At 35.9% G+C, this 17,714-nt stretch overlaps 2 protein-coding genes across 15 annotated transcripts; one reads left to right on the top strand and one right to left on the bottom strand.

The window, feature by feature from the left end:
• Positions 1-768: 768 nt before the first annotated feature.
• On the bottom strand, positions 769-10,195 carry LOC104894928 (BTB/POZ domain-containing protein SR1IP1). Of its 14 annotated transcripts, none has more exons than XM_048646236.2 (9): positions 10,042-10,195; positions 6,691-7,399; positions 6,256-6,339; positions 5,101-5,273; positions 4,920-5,001; positions 4,721-4,790; positions 3,387-4,007; positions 2,249-2,788; positions 769-1,559 (listed from the first exon to the last, which is right to left on the bottom strand). In XM_048646236.2, exons 5-9 carry the CDS (start codon positions 4,988-4,990, stop codon positions 987-989), a joined length of 1,875 nt encoding a protein of 624 aa, XP_048502193.1. In that variant the 5' UTR covers positions 4,991-5,001; positions 5,101-5,273; positions 6,256-6,339; positions 6,691-7,399; positions 10,042-10,195; the 3' UTR covers positions 769-986. The 14 variants fall into 14 exon arrangements, with proteins under 14 accessions (XP_048502193.1, XP_010679598.2, XP_048502191.1 ...); XM_010681296.4 differs by having other exon boundaries at positions 4,920-4,998; XM_048646234.2 differs by having other exon boundaries at positions 4,920-5,273; positions 6,691-7,143; positions 7,258-7,399.
• Positions 10,196-11,910: 1,715 nt separating this feature from the next.
• Positions 11,911-17,154, top strand: LOC104894927 (hypothetical protein). The gene is made up of 5 exons (XM_010681294.4): positions 11,911-12,828; positions 14,255-14,459; positions 15,416-15,616; positions 15,928-16,014; positions 16,522-17,154. The coding sequence occupies exons 1-5, from the start codon at positions 12,038-12,040 to the stop codon at positions 16,837-16,839; spliced, it is 1,602 nt and encodes a 533-aa protein (XP_010679596.1). The 5' UTR covers positions 11,911-12,037; the 3' UTR covers positions 16,840-17,154.
• The last annotated feature ends 560 nt before the right edge of the window (positions 17,155-17,714 follow it).

The following is a 17,714-nucleotide window of genomic DNA, read 5'->3' as shown; positions in this document are numbered from 1 at the left end:
TAGGCTTATCATTGCCTAATTTTAATTTAAAATAGGCGGTTTCTTACTAACTCACAAACAGAAGATACTACTTTTTTCCTTTTGTATTTATGCTTATAAAGACATAATAATTGAAGTCAGTACAACGGAGTTTTGTGAGGCCCAAACGATTTTTATCGTTGCTTACAATTCTTCAGTGCAATAAGTTGGCAGTCCTTTGGCCCGGAACACCATCAACAATTTAAACGACTTAAGTTCAGCATAATTTCTTGTTGACCAGCAAAGCAGGCCGGACTTTTACTGTTCTATACAAGACGATAAGGAGTTCCTTCCTCTGTTTATTTGTTGTTCAACTTGGACATTCACATAGTTTCTCACTTACCATATCTTTGTATAAAAATGTAAAAACAAAATCACGGTAAAACGAACTCAATTTTGGACTTAATTTTAATCCAATTCGTTTATATTCAGTTCATTTCCATTAAGTTACTTTCAGTTTAACTCAATTCAGTACAATGTGAATATAATCACACAAGCTTGAACCGATTTGGAAAAAAACTCCCAAATGGGTCAAATCCTAAATATCACAATCCAATGAAAATCTTCGTGATAGAACAAACCCAAGATCAATTAATTCGAACATAGCAATTCTAAGCCCGACTTGTCCTTAAAACAAAAATGTACGGAGTGGAAACCAGCCGAAACACCCAATTTAAAAGCTCTAATTCTAATTCATGGAAATAGTTGAAGAATTTTACCTAGCATAAATGAGTTAAGAAGCTGCAGACATAAGCAATACTAAAGTATTCCATTATACAAAGTCTATAAATGTAAGATGAATTGTCCACAAAAATATACAAATAACATATATCACACAAATAAATTTAGCAAAGAGAAGTTGAAAAGAAGAAAGTGCAGTTTTTTTCCAATCCTCAGAAGGACTAAATGATCAATAACCTCAAACTGTACATTACCAAAAAGAAAGTCCTAAATCAAGAGCTTCAAATTCAAGAGATGGAATGACGGCGACCTTTACTAGTCTTAGCACGGCGAGGAGGTGTAAGTACTCCATCGGCGGGGACAAGAAGCCGGCCCAATTTCTTAACAGAGTTCATAAAAGACTTCCTTGGCAATGGCGGCTTCTGATCAACGGTAGATGCAACACTTTTTGCAGGACTACTAGTAACAGATGTAATATTATTACTATTGCTATTATTTTCAATCATATTTCTAGGTTTTTCATATTCCTTCAACTTCATTTTCAGTTTCAGAAGCTCGACTTTAAGCTCTTCATTTTCTCTCATCACCTTCAAGAGCTCTTCTGCGGAGGGCGTGTTGGTGGTGTATAAGTTTAGAGTTTTAGTTGGTACAACGGCGCCTGCAGAAGAGTTAGGACTACCAGTAGTTTCATTCATGGATTCACGAAGGCGTTGCTGCTCATAGTAAAGCACTTGAACGACTGTTTGAACAGGTAGACGATCGTTTTGAGCTGCATGAGCACATGCCTCTCGTGATAGCTTCTGGCAATCCATCAAGCTGCATACTTTCTTTTTCTCCAAGTCACTCAGAAGGGGATGAGCCTGCAGGATTTTCCCAGAAACTTACACTGTATTTGCTAATTTCAACTCAAAAAATAGAATGCAGTATGATTTTATGTGATAGTCAAGAACTCAAGGTGTACAGTGTACTCCCTCTATTTTACAGTAAATGTAAAATTTGTCATTTTGATTTGTTTCAAATATTAATGTAACACTTCCTTTTATGGTGTACCAAAGCTTTGATACAATGGATACAATATTGTATTTCTAGCAGTCTCCATTAATAATCACTGGTGACAAGTTCAGGCTGTAATAATGAATATATACATAATGAGATTTACGATTATCTAATGATACGGTTTAGTTTTCTTATAAGGTTTCATCTCAAAGGTTTGCCATGCTGAGATGCGACACTTTGTATTAGCACGGTAGCCCCTCTTTGATCAATAGAATTGGAATAGATATGCACTCCCTCTGCAGATTTAGTTGTCACATTATCACAATCCCTCATGATCAAGTATATGACACTATTGTACCAAAAAGACCCTATACATATTGATTCATTTCTACTTTCCTCCCATCACTTAGTCCATAATTAATGGCGCATTTGGATATGAGAAATATAATTGTAAACCAGTAATACATTAGAAAATGGGACAGAATATCCTATGTGTAAATGATGAATGATATATAGAAGATTAATAATAGATGAAAAAAAACAGAACACATACCTTGAGGAAAATATCAATAGCTCTATACATCCCATCCTCAGTAACCCTAGCTTGTTCAGGAATAACCTCAGCTACACCAATAAACTTAGTAACAGTCAAGTTTCTGTCCGAAGCAATCTCAGCCAAGTAATTCTCCATCAACTTCCCTACTCTTTCCAAGTCATTTGTTGAAGTAGAAACATGTTCTTCCCCTGCACCATAGCCCAGATGATTTCCATCCACTTCACTCTCAAGGTAGTTCATCAAGATCCTCCTTACTGAATCCACATCAAACAAGGTATCCCCGGTGAAAAAATATGAAGGTATCAAAAGATCATCTAGGACTGCCTGACCAAGTTGTAAGGCCATCCTTTTCTCCAGATCAAGGCGGCAGGCAACTGTTGTCTCGAGCCATATTGAAGAACGAAGCAACATCACCAAGAAACTAACTGATAATACATTTCTCTCCCTTGGAAGAAGGCTCACTAATGTCTCTAAGATTACCCTCTTCTCATGTTCTTGCTTGGGCTCCAATTTCTTCCTCCCCTTACCAACCACTTCCTGTTCCACATTATCATGATTTTGTGTAAACTTATGCAAGAGATAGGAGAAATTATAGTATACAATGTCTGTAACATGTTGTGAACTTACTAACCTTTACTTTACTTGAACTAATCTCAACTCATATTGGCCATCCTTATATGAGTTTATTGATCATAATCTAGACTTACTATACTGGATATGAACTTATATGTTCCTCGCACTCATATGTTTGCGAACTCTGAACACTTTTCTAATTGAAAGGAGATCAATATTTAATTTAAGTGGTTGTTTGGTTGAACCGAATGTAGGAAGTTATTTTTCTCATGTTATTCTTTTCCAAGCTAGAATGTGAAAAAATTTGTTTGACTAATCATGAAAGTAAAATGTCCTCGATTTTATGGGAAACAGAATTTTCTACAAAGTTAATACTAGTACTTTCTATATTTTTGTTAGCTAATCAACTCCTCGTTTCTACTTCTCAGATGCTCATGTTTCCCAAATAAGTAATACCCAACAACAATTAATCATGAAATAAACATGCACTAAACCATTGCACAATGAGAAGTGCAACGTAAATAAACGAGCATTTACAAAAAGTAATAGGAGGGCATCTCACCAAACCTCTAAGAGACTTCTGAGCATAGAGCATAAGTAATGGACCAAGAGCAAATTGCTTAAATCCTCTGGCTGTCATTGCTATCAAAATTCTTTGAAACATATCAATTCTAAGCACAGTTAAATCTTCAGCCCACCAAAATTCGACAATGGGTTTTTGCTGAGGAACTAATGAAGAGCTTCCGCCTTCAATGTTGCCACCTTCCACCCTACTTGACCCCGAAAATTGGCCATCTTTGCAAGCTAGATAAGCTATAGCATCAACGCAACGACTCACAACCTTGACTTGCTCTGCCATAGGAAGCAAGTTTTCTGATGTAAGAAGAATTGAGGCACAGGATGAAAGGCTTTTTACTGCTACTTCATTTAAGTACGTTTCAGTTCTCCCTACAAGGTTTCCTACAGCATAATCTTCTGTCATTTCGAGATACTCAGCTACACATCGAAGCATTGCAATGTTTTCTGTGCATATCTCGAAGTTTATGCCATAGCAGAACTTTGCTGCAAGTTCAAACGCTTCTGCTCCTCCCGGAATGTCATGGATTTCAAGGTTGCAGATTTCGGAATCATTTGATTCTGATAACAATTTCTTGATGTATCCAGACTTTGATACTAATGGGAACTGCACTTCACATAAAAAGCAATATAAATTTTAGCTCAGCTTAACATACCAATTTGTTTATATATCCACATTTTGACACTAAAGGGAGCATATGTAGGACTAAGATGGGGGTTTCTCTCAATCACAGACATCTTTGAGCTTCATTATCACAGAAGCGGCTGGGGTTTTGGAACAAACACGTTTTGGAAACAGGGAAACCACATATTAGCCGTTCATAGATAGGAATTGCTCTTCCACATAAAAGTAATATGGATTGGGAAAAGTTCATGGGAACAATCCCCACTATGGGCGCTCTTATCATTATAGTCCCAATCATGGGTTACTCCATAATAATCTTTCAGCTATAGGTTGTCTTCTCAAGATGATATGGTGTCTTAAAAACTGATTCAGAAGGCTATATATGACATGGCAAGGTCTATTGGCTAAGCAATTGGAGGGTGCAAGAGAGGAAGCATCACTTTAGAAAGACACTTCTCAATTTCTCATAGTTCAGATTGTTCTATCAGGCGATACAACACACAACAATCCCACTTAAAAGGCGTAGATACGACCTACCCATGAGCCCTCGACGAGAATTGTACTCTTGCCATCTTGGAGGAAGACGGAAGCAGCAACCAGGTACACAAGAAGTATGTTTAGATAAATATGCATGATTTTTCCTATACAAAATAAAAGAGGTTTACAATAATGTAAATAGTGAAAGTTAGTTATACCTTGTGCAAAGAAAAGGAAGCATCATCAATATTAATGGTAACATCACTAGGAATTTCCTGGGAGATAATCCTGCAATATCAAAATTACATCAACAATCTCCTGTTAGTTAAGATTTTATTATCTTAATCAAGAATAAGAAATTATGATAAATTTTTCAAAGACACTATACAAAATATACGTAGAAGATAAGAAGCAAACCATTCACTAGTTCTTTTCATGGCAGAAGTGAGCAACTCCTTTTTCTTAGAGGACATGTCAACAGTGGGCATTGCAGCTTCTTCTTGATCAAGTACCATCATGAAAAGGATTTGAAACCCTTTACTATCATACTTTCATCAAAACAATTTTATAATATAACTATATAAGGCCATAAAAGTACCAGTATGGCAGTAAAGGAGACAAAGTAAACTCCAACTTTCACCCCAAAAAGGTGGTGTGGTGAAAAGAGTCACTCAATCAAACAAGTAAGCATAATTTCTGCTTCATTTCTGAGTACTATTTTTCTTACCCTCTCTTTGTTTTCACCTTCTCCGTGCAAAACCTGCACTGAACCTGTTTTATAACAGCAGAAGCTTTAACTGCTAAGAGGAGATCTGATAATTTTTATAATTCACAATCATCAAACTAATGAAATTACCCATATGGGTATCCAGTGTAAGTGTCACATCTTAGTGGGGAATGATGATAATGAAAAAGGGACTAATATGTCAAATGAAGGATGTCCTCCAAAATCCCTTCATAAATGTGTGGTGGTGAGACGAGGAAGATAACAAAATAGGATTAGATAGGGTGCTTGGCTGAATAGATGTATTATGTACAACTTATTCAGGTCTGGCAGATTTTTCATGTGGGGAACACCTCAATTCCAAATGGCCTCCATGTACCATGTTTATCTGCCATGATAATCAGTTTAGAAACCATCATTATTATACATTGAAGGGGTTCGAATTACCATGTACTCCGTCCATCCCTTTATAGATTTCCTATTTCTAATTTGGGAACTATTCATAGGTATAGAAATCCTTCTAAAAATTCAAATATACAAGAAAAAAAAGTCATGTGGGGTCTTGTTTAACTTGTCTCATTGCTTACATTAGAAAAATCAAACTTTTATAATTTTTACTAATATTTAATTAAAGATATTAACAATACAAAACGTGGATAAGCAAACATGCATTGGAGAATGGGAAATCTATTGGGTGATGGAGGGAGTAATTAGAGCCTATTAGGAGTTAAGACCAAGCAATGCTTGGTTCGCTTGGTAAAGTTCTTACCTCGAATCCCTAAGGTAAGGGGTTCAAATCTTGCCAAGTGAAGGTACTTGGGGGTATCCCCCAATTTTCCCCCCTTCCTCTCAAGTACATAGCATGCATATATTGGACAAAGAAACCATGAGGTTAAGGTTTGATATGCGTCCTTCTCCTTACCATTATCAAGTAAAAAATAAAAAGCCCACTGAGCTCCAATTAATAAAGTGTTTAACAAGGACATGACCAATCGAAGCAAAGCTTTCCCAATAAGCGCTGTTACATACCAAAACTCAAACACGGGACTTTCGATTAAGCTTGAACAACCTTGGATTATATGAAATGCATGTCTCCATCCAGCATTTATATCTCTGTACCTCACAAACAGGAAAATGGTTCACAATAAATGGGGTATTGCTTTTCAAATTATATATACAAGTTACCAAATATGCATGTAACAACAATTAGAAATGGATGCAATTTCAAAGTTCTAGGTACAGACATTGACTTGGGGCATTGGATACGCCAAAACTATTGTGCTTTCAAACATTTTTTTTCTAATCAAACTGATGTAATTGCTATTTGATAATTTTTTCGTTTATGCCAAAGACAACTAACTGCAGCAGAGAACAGTGATAGGGTGATCACATAAACACCACATTTTAACAATGCATAATGAACAGCCAGGATTACATCATAATGTTGTTCAGTACGTGACTTACAACCGGTCAGTAGCAACCATCCTGAGGACTCCCTGGTACAAAAATGGTTTTCCACATTTCATCGGTAACCGATCCACACGCATCTGCAGCCTGGTATTGTTTAATCTTAACTAGCAGCCAGGCACTGAATAATTCCTTGCAAGCCAGAAGACAAAAGAAAACATCATGATGGGATCAATCATAAAACAGATCAGCTAAAATACAACTGTTTGCATAGTAAATGCATAACCCAGATCTATCAAAACAGTAGCACTTTATCTTTTCTAGAACTAATTATTACTACAATCATTCAAATCTTCCTCTAGAAAGAAATTCGCTTAAGTGACAGTATTTAAACAATTGCCCCCACAAGGAAAACCAGCACCAGACGATGCATGTATATTGCCAGATAGAAAGTATAGTCCTTTTCTACCACTATATGATCAAGACAACACACATTATCAGTGGGATTTTCTGCATAAGATTGAAGAGCCACCAACAGGATCAAAAAAACGGGTCAGTAATTTACTGCGATCAGTTACAAAACAAAAAGAAAACCCATCAATTTCAAGCCAAACCACATATTACCTGCAGAATGCATTCCCTCATCCCCACCACCCAACCCCCTGAAAACAAAGGAAGAGCCAACTACCATAGCCGACTCGCGCTAAATTTTGGCGAGTCATAGTCTATCTTGATCTGGTCAATTCATACGGACTGATCATTGCTCCTGTAAATAGAAAATAACCAACTACAGTTATGATAACCATTATGGGGAATACGAAAAAAAAGCAGTAGATGGGGATTAACATGCAGAAAATATTGATATTCAAGATCAAAAATGTTCCTGTTGAAGTCAAGTCACATGATGCAGATAGATGGGGTCCTTCAGGACATAATGCTGATATTGCATACATTATACACAAAAAAATCCTTGCTGCGATTGTAAGTGGACTAGTCTATCTGGAATTTTTGCTGTTCTAGTAGCTAAACCAGCTAGCACAGTCACTCCAAGCAAAGTGACTGTAACTCCGTGAGCAAATGTTTTATACTAACAACTGATAAGAGATGAAAAGGGCTCATTGCTTTTATTATTTACTATGAACAATCATAAATTTCATTGCTATGCAGCAGTGTTATTTTCGTCTATAACGAAAAGAAATCCACAATTATAGACAGCAGAACGCATCCATAATGGTTGTGACAGTCACAAACAAGGCCACACGCTTAAAGATTTGGATTTGTGTTATCTCATTCTGTAAAGCTGTGAAATTGAAAGATCAACTATTCAGAGATACATGTTTTTCTCTCCACAATCCTAATGTCATGCATCGTCCAAGAAAAATCCTATAAATGACAGAAGGCAACTATAGATGACAAAAGGAGATGGACTTGGATTGTTTTAGGAATTGTAATAATTTAGCATCTGAATACTGCATAATCATATGCTAAAAGTGCGACGACTAACAAGAAGAGATAGATCATGTAATGGGTAATAGGAAAGAAGGGGTAAAGGTTGGAGTAGCTTAAACAATTACAATGTGAGAAGAAAGTACTAAGAAACAAGCACCTTAAGTTTCAGCCATAAAGCATGAATTTAAAAGCAAAGAAGATTACCCTAAATCATGATATGTCATGGACATTGTATCTATTGAGATACCTACAAAGAACATACTCTATCTATTGAGGTACCTAAAAAGAACATACTCCATATAACACTTCAAAGTAGAGGAACCAACTTCTGCTCCTAATCGTTTAGTCGCTTGTGGCTCAAAGCATTAACTGATACTATCTTTGTTTTCAGACTTTTCCTAGTCTAAAGATTTGGCAAAAGATGAGTCTCGTTGGGAATAACCATTTCCAGGGGCTAATAGACTAATCCGACTAGCGGTATGTTCTCCCCAACCTATTTTCAGTTCAGTTCGGTAGGTTCAACTCTGGATAATACTTTTACTCTCACATATCACTATTCATTTCATTTCAGTTGAGTTCGATTGAGTTCAGTTCAGTTGTTTTACGCCGAAGAGAACATATCCTAACTCTTCTCTTAACAATGATTTTTAAAGTTTAATGAGTTTATAGTAGTATTAGTTTAAATAAGTTCAAATAAGTTGTAAAACCTTACAAAATAAAGGTCAATCAGTCCCAATAACTTTAGATAAGCAAAAATAAGGTTTGACACCCTCGCAATAAGGTTTAATAAGTTCTGATAGGGTCTAATAAAATAAGTTCAAATAAATTCAAATAAGTTAAGATAACTTCACATACGTTAAGACAAGTTTAGATAAGCAAAAATAAGTTGAAAATGGACCTATTGTGTTGTGCAATGAATTTATAACTCTATAAGCCTATAACCATACAATTTCCTGACAATAAACCTCGACTGCCCTATTTTCATATAATTTCTTTATTCGCCAACTCGCCAAATCATATACTGCTTATGTTTTGGTAGATGTGACACTATTTGCCGCCCATAATAATTATCACCTGTATATTTTTGTAATTGTAATATTAACAATGCGTAGCTACTAAGAATTGAACACATGACCTTTGAAGTGATATGTGAGAGTTTAACCATCAATCTACTACAAATAATTTCAATATATAATGTTTCAAAGTAAAACATATTAAAGTCTTCTAATTATATGTAACTATAAAAAACATGCACAAATTTTTTGATCTCTACACTTTTAATAATAGGAAAAAGCTATATGCAGCCCTTATTTTCATTAATTGATCATTTATTACATCAGTTGATGTAAAAAATTTCCATAAATTCACAACTTATTTTCATTTTAAGTAGTGTATTTATCTCTTATATGCAACTCTAAAGACTGCATATAGCATAGCCTTTAATAATATAATAACAATTTTTTTACCCCAATTTATTGGACTTGTTACTTTTATCCCAATTCCTTAGGTTTTCTGCAAAACAACCTATCATGCCATAATGGCCATTTTCCATTTCACCAAAAAATGTTCACTTTTCAACACTGGACAGAAAATTACGATATTATGAAATTTATGAATCACAATATAATTATAACTGAGCAGCGCATCAAACTACTAGTTTAGTGTTTAATTGGTAAATCAAACTAAAAAAAAATCTAACAAGATCACACATGATCATATATTTTGTGATTAAGTGGTAAATAAAAAGCAGTTATAATTTGTGAATTTAGACCACCAAAAGGCAATGGAATACAGGTTAAAGAAAAATAGGAGAAATTATAGTACAGCACATAATCATCTCAACTCTTATTAACAAAATTGAAAGTAAAAGAAAATGCAACACTATCCAAAGCATAATTTGAAAACCTAGAAATTCCATCGCAGATTATGAGAATAATTAAACAGCCAAATAAATCGTACGGTCTCATAAAAAGTAAGGGTCCTCCAACTGCTAAGCTCGCTCCAAGTTCTTCGCCACTCAAGTAATGGTTGACGCAGTCACGCAGAGGAGTTAGATCAAGAAGGTGGTGTTTTTTTTTGGGTTGGGGGTGTTTTAAATTAAGGTAATAAGGATTTAGGATGGGTTAGGTGTTAATTTATCATTAAGGATTTTTTTTTTTTTTGGTTCTACTACGAAGAGTTTCCCACCGCCTTTGGCGAGTGGACTAATCTTCCGCGGGAGTTTGCATGGGTACCTCAAAGGGCAGCATCCCTCCCATCTGGGATTTTTTCCATACTCAAAGCTCGAACCCGAGACCTTGGTTAAGGAGCGAGAGGCCCTTAACCACTCACGCCAACCCCAGTTGGTTATCATTAAGGATTTATAGTGGCTTTTGAGTAGGACATGGGTAGAGGTGTTCAACCAATTGGTAGACGGTGGACTAGTGTCTATCAGTAGAATCGGACCAAAATGCAGCTCAAAAAATATAAAACGCGTGAAACTAATGTATATTAGTGGTTTTCCAAGGAACATGTGAAACTAATGTACATCAATTGTTCTCCAATTGAACATCGATCTCGACGATTCTCCTTTGTTAACCTTTATAATGATGTTTTTTAGTTTGTTTTATTGCAGATGTTTTTTTGTTTATTGTGTTTTCTTTGTCTGTTCATTAAGTTGAGTGGTTATTCATCAGATATTTCCTATTATGTTCATCTTTTTTTTCTTGTTGTTCATTGCTGATTTAGATGTTTATTAAGTCTCGTGTTGTGTTCTTTTGCTTAGTTTGTTCATTGAGGATGTTGCTTTATTCATTGTGTTAAATGGTGCGCACCATTTAGATGGTAGACTTGTGTCTACTATCTAATTTGCGATTTCAATGGGCTGGGCCCTGTTTTCAGTTCTCATCTAGCTCGTTTATAAGAAGGTTGGATTCAAAATGAGCCAAATGAAAATGGGCTATATTAGAAATGAAAAAGGGTTGGGTTTAAAATGGGTTGTATTAAAAAAATAAAAGGGTTGGGTTTACAATGATGACAAATATCTATTGACTCACATTTCACATTTAGTCCTTTAAACTCCTCCAATACCTTAGATGTCTTCTTTCTCTTGCGTTGTTGGGTTGCATTATTCACTACATCCATCATCTAACGACATGGATGACGTAATCGTCGCAATTTTCCTCTACACATACAATTTATAGATTATGATTATCAATTTTGTGACATTGAAATCTAGGTTAAAGATAAATGGAATCCATTCACTTAGCGGATTAACCTTTTTCCAAACAAAGAAACTCTTAGAATAATGACAACTGTTAATTTGATTATATAACTACTAAATTCAGCAAACCCAATGTAAAAGTACTTAAAAGTATCATCAAATTAACACTTTAATTCTACTAGCAATTTCCAATTTATCAAATCAACAAATCAAGCTAAGAAATAACATGAAAATATGGGAAAATTAATTGAAGAATGAACAAAAAAAATTATCGACCATTTCTCACCTGATCCATTTTAAGCCCAGCCCTCTTATAAACGGACTAGATGAGGGCTGAAAATCGGCCCGGCCAGTTGAACACCTCTAGTTATGAGACTCAAACACCACTCCTCCAAACTCACAAGAACTAAAATGTATGCAACTATTCCTTCAAAGAAAAAAAAATGTATGCAACTAAACAAGTCCAAACCATGAAAACTACATTGCATACAAGAAGCATAGTTCAGCCATTCTTCCATTTTTTCAACCAAACCGTGAGGTTTTACTTTTACCTCCCCCCGGCCCAATCAAATACAAAGTAATGGGCCTCATTAAGCCCAACTGATCTTCTTTCTTCCATCTCCATTCTCCAATCTCCATTTTCATTTGCTATTACCTTATCCTAAAACCCTCTAAAAACCCCTTTTTCTTTCTCTCTCCTCACTTCAATGGCGCCAAATCAAATCTTCCATTAAAAAACACACACAACCAACTATGGAACTTTCATCTTCCTTGAAACCCATCTCAAAATATGGGGATCTTTCTTTCTCATCTTCTTTCTCTACTTTCTCTCTCCAAATTCACCCCAACAAATCACAAACAAAATTTCCCCACCGAAGAATTTACGCTGTTTCCTCTTTTGACCCTCAAGAACTCCCCAAAAGTAGCCCTCAAAGACTCCTAAAAGAGTTAGCTGAGCGCAAAAAAGTAATTTCACCAAAGAAAAAAGCACCCCCTAGAAAATACATCTTAAAACCTCCTTTAGATGATGCAAAATTAGCTCAAAGATTCCTTGATAGCCCTCAAATGTCCCTTAAACAATTCCCTTTATTAAGTTCTTGTTTGCCGTCTTCGCGGCTTAACAATGTTGATGATATTTGGATTGATGAGTACTTACTTGAGGTTAAACAAGCATTGGGGTATTCTTTAGACTCATCTAATAACTTGGCGGATGATAATCCTGCTAAACAGTTCGATACATTGTTGTACATTGCATTTCAACACCCTTATTATGTTTCTTGCTCTAGGGTAAATGCTAGACATGTTAAATATGGCCACTCTAGGTTGATGTTTTTGGGCCAATACGTGCTCGAATTGGCCTTAGCAGAGTTCTTCTTGCAACGCTATCCGAGGGAGTCTCCGGGGCCTATGAGGGAGAGGGTGTATGCTTTGATTGGGAAGAGGTTTTTGCCCAATTGGATTAAGGTGGCTAGTTTGCATAATTTGGTTTTTCCTTTTGATGATATTGATAAATTGAGGCGTCAGGAGAAAGAACCTCCTTCTAAGTAAGTTTTATACCTACTTTTTGTTGCTGATTTCAACTCTATTTTAGGTGTATTGTATTGTTTTATTCTGATTAATGTCAATCTGCATTATTGAATAATTATGAAAAGAAAGATTTGGTTAGATGATTGGAGTGATTCGTGTGACATGTGAAGAATGCATTGATAGAAATATGAAGAAGAAATTGATTATTTTGGCTGATGTGATTGGCAATATTGGTGTGATATTTGAAGAATACATTACTGATATGACATATGAAGAACAAATTGGTTGTTTTGATGATATTGGGTTCGGAATAATGCTCAATTAATTCGTGCTGTTGCATTCGTAGAAAGAGAAGCATCAATTTATCCAAAGGACTCCTAATGAAAGGACTTTAAGTTTGAATAGCTGTTTTTATAGAGCTATCCTGTTTCCTGTCTGATGTCCATATTAAACATGGGTGTTTGTTCTCAAGGACATATTTTTAGTTTGGAGAAAGTTGGAGTGTGAGGGTGAAATGTATTGGTTTTAGCGAAATGAAGCTTAAGTTTAACAATGAAGCATTTCTGAAGTGGAAAGAAAGTTCAATTATCTTGTGTGTACTTGCTGGGAGTGAGTTGGCTCTGCTTAAATAGTTTTGCTTGATGTAGCTCTTTAATTTCTATGAATATAAAGATGTTTTCCTTTCCTCCTCCATCACCCCCTTTCGAAAAGCAAAAGACATAAAGAACTTGAAACTTAGAGTGGGTTTCTTCTCTTGCATAGGGGTTTTCTCCAAAAGTATAACCCTTTAGCAGTTGTGCCTCAACTTAGAGCTCTGTTGTTTATTATGGTGTTTCAAGGACGTAATAAAATATCGAAAAGAGTAAAAAGGTGGGAAATAGGAGCCTTTCTATGCATGCATTAGATGTTAGGCAGCTTCTTGCTTGTTGCCAAACAATGACCTCCTTTAGGTCTTTATTGATGACTAGAAGGAGAACTTGGTCTTGTGGAATCCTGTTAAGAAGTAACATATTGGCTAGAGTTCATTGTTAAGTTCAGGGGGCTTTAGGCCCATGAATTTGCAACCTCATGGTCTAATCCATTTTGTTTGGCATTTAGATATTCTTCTGCTTTGTGTAGAAAAGCAAGCTTCTTGCCATATCAACCATTTAGAAATATGTTTCAAATGTTCATATCCAAAGAAAATTTGAAAAAGTAGCTACAAATTTATAGTCCTTGTAGAATCACACACTACTTCTCCTGTTGGATTATATGTATTACATGAACTATCAAGTACTGGATGCTTATTGCTCAAATCAAATTTCTAAATGTATGATCTTTTTACAGGTCTGGCAGTCTTTGTGAAATTAGACAATACTACTCCTAATTGATAATTTATGGTATATGAATTGTTGATCATGGATGTTAATTGTTCAAATCATCTAAATTATGTTTTTTTTACAGGTCTGTGTTCTGGGCTCTGTTTGGAGCTATATACTTGTGTTATGGGATGCCAGAAGTATATCGTGTGCTATTTGAAGTGTTTGGGATGGACCCCGAAGATGAGGAGTGCCAGCCAAAGAAAAGAAGGCAACTTGAAGATGTTGATTATGTTTCTGTGGAATTTGAAGGCAGAAAACTAAGTTGGCAAGATGTAGCTACCTATAGGGTAAGACGTACCTCTTCATGTTCTTGCTTCCTCTTATCATCTCCTTAAAAATCTTAGAGAAATGTACAATGAAATAAATATCACCTAGTGCTGCAAGTGTGTAAACTTCACTCTAAACTGGTAGTTGAGAATCAGATCTTCCCACCTCCAACAGTGAACTCTCAGTTGCTGAGAAATTGGTGACTGGTCCCTCTCTCTTCTTCGTTTAGTGAGAGAGTTTCATCCTCAGCATTGATAGATTCAAGTGAGATATAATGTGCTAGAGCTTTTGATAACAATTGAGAACTGTGTGATTAGTTTAAGGATGAGAAGCTGAAGTAACAGTATGGTGGTATTACGTGTTGATGCCACAAATTAGGCTTTGCTTTCCTCACCTTAATTTTATTATTACAGGAAAGATAAATTGAGACGAGTAGGTTTATGGCCAACAAGTTCGGGTAAGGCCAATAAGGTCAGATTAGAGTTGGTAAGGGATAAATAGTTCAGGTAAGGGATGAAAAAGTCCAAATAGTAAGTTAATATAAGCTCAGATAAGTACAGATATGTTCATTAAAGTTCAGATAAGTGCAAATCAGGTAATGTGAACACACCTTAAAACTGGCAAGTAGTTGAATGTTGCTTCAGACTTCAGAGAGATGGACTTCTGCCATTTTCTCTCACATGGAAGGGAGATAAGGCTTCTGACTTTCCTAAATACCTTGTATGCTGTGAGACCAGTCAGGCTTTTAAGAAGGAAGCAGCTAGGAACCTGCCTTTCCATTAAGCCATACGTTCTTTTATTGAGTGCTATTGTGTATTGTCTTTGATTTTAGCCATCAGCTTAATAAAAGCCTAATTACCTGGTTAATGGTTGAATTTTTTTCTCACGTGGATGAATTTTGTTGATGATTTCAATTGTGTTGGGGATATGCTCACTCTTTCTGCTAATTTGTATTTTAACTTCTTGCTGCTTACAGCCTCCTGAGGATGCTCTTTTTGCACATCCAAGGGTTTTTAGAGCTTGTGTGCCCCCAGGCATGCATCGGTTCCGAGGAAACATATGGGACTTTGATAGCAGACCTCAAGTTATGAAAACTCTGGGTTATCCTTTGCCAATGAGTGATAGACTACCAGAAATCACTGAAGCAAGAAATATTGAGCTTGGACTTGGACTGCAGGTATCTTTCCAATTATTCTGTGGGGCTATGGGATTCCACTGATTTCATCTTCCACTTCTCCTATGTTTTTCTCTCACAAATATAAGTGCTTCCTGGTATCAATACTGTTGAGCTTCTTGGAGCCTGATGGCTGATGCTCAAGTGTACCTTGTGTTCCTGAAGACATAACTTTGAAAATAACTTCATTTGCTGATGTAGAATCATCTTCTCAACAAATGGAGAATTGCAGTCTAAACTTTATGTTTCTAACCTTGTGGCTTGTGGAACTCCTCTGATATCTTCTCTCTTTTTTTTGAAAAAAAAAAATGCAGCTGTGTTTCCTGCATCCCTCAAAATACAAGTTTGAACATCCTAGGTTTTGTTTCGAGCGACTGGAGTATCTTGGCCAAAAGATCCAGGTAGGCCTTCTGCATTCTGCATGGAACTTCAGAATGTCTGAACGAAGTTGTCATTTCTCTAAACAGCACTGTTGATATATGATCAGATGTCCTAATACGTATGGGAAGTATATACATTATACTTAAGTAATATAATTATTATAGATAATTTATATAATATATAAGAACCATTTCAGTTACAACTTATTTAAGACGGAGTGAGTAGTTATATAAGATAGAAGTGAAAATCGACATTTGTTTACACTTGTCTCACTACACAATTCACAAGTGTACTAGAGAGTTGTGCCTGACAATTTGGGTCAACGGTCGGGCTTGGGTTTGGCTTTGGGTCAATTTCATGTTGTGCTTAAACTTAATAATACTATAGTCTATAATTCTATATGATATATAAGTCAAACCAGGTTGAATTCGGCTGCTCATGTTTCTCTCAATAACTTAGGTTGGCTCAGATGCCAGATCCAAAAGTGCTACATAGAGGAGTAAATCTATCTTGTTGGTTCTTTGCAGGATCTCGTGATGGCTGAGAGGCTACTAATGAAGCATTTGGATGCTCCTGGGAAGTGGCTTGAAGAGAAGCATCGTCGTGTCCTCATGAACAAGTTCTGTGGAAAGTACTTGCGGGAGAAATTTCTTCACCGATTCATCATATACTCTGACCAGGTTCAAGATGCTTACGAGCACAATCGAAGGCTAAGAAATCCGGCCACACAATCTGTTAGTCAAGCCATCCACGGCCTCGCTTATGCGGTGTATGGTAAGCCAGATGTGAGACGCTTGATGTTTGAGGTCTTCGACTTTGAGCAAGTACAACCAAAGCCTGTATGAAAATACTTTTGTAGATTTAGATACAATTGATTAACGTGTATCTTAATGTTCCAAAGTCATTGGGGAGGAAGCAAATATATGCATTTCTCCCATTTTATACCTCTGATAATCTTTGTAAAATTATTATAGATGCAAAGAAGTTATGCAGATTGCAGGCATATAACACAAGATGGAACAGTAGAACATAAAAGAAAAAAAAACATAATGGATTTTGAGCATGTATGTGGCTTTTATGTGATGTTTCGCCATTTTTCCAGGTTATAAAAGAGATTGTAAATGTGTATAGAAGTATGTTAAATTAGATCTTTGTGTGTTGTGAAAAAAATGTAAAAAGGAAACATTGGAATTACATGTATCTGTATAATGACTTGATCAGTATCACACATTCACACCCCATCTCTTCAATCCTCTCACTTGCTCTTATTATTATTCCTTAAATCATCTTTACATGTTTTCACCCCGTATAATGAGTGGTCTACTGACTTGTAGATATGGACATGGTTGCCTACATGAAAATTATCTTATGAGCTGAATTTGACTTGTTCAAAATTGCCATAACATATGTTGCATACATCTTTTTGTTGTGTGTGAAACTCATAATGTTGTCATTGTCTCTAATCACAATATTATGATTTATGAAAATATATAGTTATTATGCAATGAAGCACAATGCCAAAACAAAAACAACTATTTGAGGATTTTGTGTGCATATTTTGGATGCAACAGTTCTTAGGTTAGCTGTGGTAATTAACGAACTTTGTGGAAAACAACAGGTCAAATAATACTAGTGGGATGCAGTGAACAATGAATCTAGATGGATGAGGCCAAAGACGAGTTTCTCTATGGAAGGGAGTGGGCAAGTAATGGAAGGTTGG

Source organism: Beta vulgaris, chromosome 6, assembly GCF_026745355.1.
Source record: "Beta vulgaris subsp. vulgaris cultivar EL10 chromosome 6, EL10.2, whole genome shotgun sequence".
NCBI lineage: Eukaryota > Viridiplantae > Streptophyta > Magnoliopsida > Caryophyllales > Amaranthaceae > Beta > Beta vulgaris.
The sequence above is the reverse complement of the archived record's forward strand: the minus strand, read 5'-3'. Positions and strand labels throughout refer to the sequence as shown.